The following is a 3110-nucleotide window of genomic DNA, read 5'->3' as shown; positions in this document are numbered from 1 at the left end:
GCGTGGTGGTGCCCATCTTTAATCCCAGCACTGGGGAGGCAGAGGCAGGTGGATTTCTGAGTTCAAGGCCAGTCTGGTCTACAGAGAGTTCCAGGAGAGCCAGGGCTATACAGAGAAACCCTGTCTCGAAAAACAAAAACAAAAAAGAAAACAACAACAAAAAAAGTGTGTATAAAACATGCATATACAGTTTAGTATTTATTTATATACAGTATACATATATATGTGTATGAACACACACACCAAAACAGAGACTCAAAAGACCTTACAGAGTCCTTTTTATAAACCTCTTAGCCGGGTGGTGGTGGTGCACGCCTTTAATCCCAGCACTGGGGAGGCACAGGCAGGTGGATTTCTGAGTTCGAGGCCAGCCTGGTCTACAAAGTGAGTTCCAGGACAGCCCAGGACTATACAGAGAAACCCTGTCACGAAAAACCAAAAAAAAAAAAAAAAAAAAAAAAAAAAAAAAAAAATTCAGAAATAAAGACAGCTGATGAAATCAGTACAATTGACTATCCATGTAACATTACAGTTTTCCAAGGGGCACTGCCCAAAACACGTGGAAGAGAAACAACTCTCCACTAATGTTGCATATAAAAGTTCTATAGGCTCTATAGATTATCTCACTTGACAATCACAGGAACCCTATGGCCTAATTTCATGAATGAGTACAACTCAGGATCCGGAGGTGAGACTTGCCCAAGGTCACTCACTCCAGAAATCAGTGAAGCTGCTGCTATACCTAGAAGGTCGCACTTTATCTGACCCATTCCACTCCACCATCCCGCCTCCTAACTGTGGTACTAGGATAGTACCAGAGCGGGGACCGCACTGTGTGTAACCCACACTACCCCTACCCTACCAGATTTGAAATCTGTCCCTAGCAGCTCGCTGGCGAGATGAAAGTTGTACCGGACAGGCAGGTCACTGATCCGCCAAGAGCCGACACAAGGCTGACAGGCGCAGCCCCCAGTGGGCTAGCTGCCCTCCCCAGGAACCCCGGCCGACCCGGCGCCGGAAAGACTGGTCTGGGACACATCTCTACACCCTCCCAGTTTGTCTCGCCCCCTCCCGAGAGCAAGCTGGGAGACAGCCAGAGGGCGGCGGGCCACGGGAGCCGGCCATGTGTCCAGACCGTCACGCCCGCCTAGCTCGGCCGGCTCCACACGCCCAGTCCGCAGCCAGAGGCCCACTCGGAAGCCGACCGAGTGGCGGCCTGGGCGCCGCGTCCCCACAGCGGAGCCTGGCACGGCTGGCAGATCTCCGCCCAACCTCTCCAAATAGGCTAGTCGGAGCCGCGCTCTGCGTCTTCAGCCAGGCCTGGAAGTCTTGGCCTGCCGGCCCACAAGCCCGCAGCAGCCGCTAGCCGGCCGTCCTTACTTCATTGAGCTGGCGCTCAGCGGCCTCGCGCAGGGCTGGGTCCATGGTGCCCCGGAGGGCCTCGATGATGGTGTTGGGATCCATCGCCGCGCGGTCGGTCAGACCCGGGACACCGGTGCTACTGAGGCAGAAATAGCGCCACTCACTGCGCACATGGACTGGCCGCGCTCCGCAGCGGCAACCGGCGCGAAAGGAAAGAGAAGCGCCAAGGCCCCGGATAGAACCTTCTCGCCTCGGCCTGGAGGCGGGAGATGCTCCGGCCACTTCCTGTCTAGTCTTCCGCGGAGCACCCTGGGAAATGTAGTCCGCAAACGCAGACCCGGCCCACGTGGCTGGCTCCCATTGTAGTCAGTCTAAGTACTGAAAGAGACAACATTCAAACGCCACAAAGAGAAAAGTAAAATAGTTACAAAATTTTATATGATATACCTAGAGAATCTCAAGAAATGTGTGATGCAATACGTCGCTATTAACTGTATAATTAAATTGGTTTTTGAGACAGGCTTGCAATGGAGCCCATATTGACCTGAACTTGTTGCAATACCACTGCCTGAGCCTCCCAGATGGAACTTTCTCAACAATGATTTGAGATGGATTTCTTTTTTTTTTTTTTTTTTTTTTTTTGGTTTTTCATGACAGGGTTTCTCTGTATAGCCCTGGCTGTCCTGGAACTAACTGTGTAGACCAGGCTGGCCTCGAACTCAGAAATNCACCTGCCCCTGCCTCCCAAGTGCTGGGATTAAAGGCCTGTGCCACCACCGCCCGGCGAGATGGATTTCTAAATGCCATAAAAACTGCCCCACTTTGTTTCACTAATCTCATTTTGTAACACTTTATCCTATATATTGAAGTTGTGTCTTATTAATGAGTGTTCAAATCTCAGCTACATCATTATATAAATTATTTCTAAATTCAGAATAAATGCATAATGTCCATTAAAACTCCCTGGGAATGGATATTTAAACCTCTAAATCAGTAGTTCTCATCTTGTGGTTCTGTAGGTCGTGACCCCTTCGGGGTCAAATGATCCTTTAACAGATGTTGAATATCAGCTATCCTCTGCATATCAGATATTTACAGTACAATTCATAACAGTAGCAAAATTGCAGTTCTAAAGTGGCAATGAAAATGCTACTGTTATGGTTGGGAATCATCATAAGTAACTATATTGAAGGATTGCAGCAATAGAAAATATTGAGAACCACTGTCATACATCTCAAATCATTTTACCGTTAGAAATCAAATCGATTTTCAATTAGAATCTAAAGGAAGCTATATTCTGAACTTCAGGCAGGCCTGAGCTACAATGTTTGAACCTGTCTCAAAGAGGAGCAACAGGGAGCCATAGAAATGACCCAATGGTAGGACCTTATGTTCTTGAAGAGAGCAGGAATTCAGTTCTCTATGGAGAACACACTGCCCTTAAATCTGTAATCCTGCTCCACCCAACAGGTGCTGGGATTATGGGAGTGTACTACCATACTTGATTATAAATTTAAATTCTCATGAAATAAGAATATTTTGGAGCCGAGCGTGGTGGCACGCACCTTTAATCCCAGCACTCGGGAGGCAGAGGCAGGCGGATTTCTGAGTTAGAGGCCAGCCTGGTCTACAAAGTGAGTTCCAGGACAGCCAGGGCTAGAAACCCTGTCCAAAAAAACAAAACAAACAAAAAAAAGAATATTTTGATTTTTTGCTTTAAATTGCAGCACTTAGAAGGCAGAGATAGA

The 3110-nt window shown here is 48.0% G+C and overlaps 1 protein-coding gene across 1 annotated transcript in view; it reads right to left on the bottom strand.

Annotated features, from left to right (window-relative positions):
* The window catches only part of Ipo7 (importin 7), a 44687-nt gene extending 43055 nt beyond the window's left edge, over positions 1–1632 (bottom strand). The window contains exon 1 of the mRNA XM_021188616.2: positions 1381–1632. Within this exon, the coding sequence (XP_021044275.1) occupies positions 1381–1464 (84 nt within the window). The 5' untranslated portion in view covers positions 1465–1632. The remainder of the gene's footprint in view (positions 1–1380) is intronic.
* Between the last annotated feature and the right edge of the window lie 1478 nt (positions 1633–3110).

Source organism: Mus pahari, chromosome 1 (genome assembly GCF_900095145.1).
Source record: "Mus pahari chromosome 1, PAHARI_EIJ_v1.1, whole genome shotgun sequence".
Lineage (NCBI taxonomy): Eukaryota > Metazoa > Chordata > Mammalia > Rodentia > Muridae > Mus > Mus pahari.
This window is presented reverse-complemented; position numbering and strand designations above follow the sequence as displayed.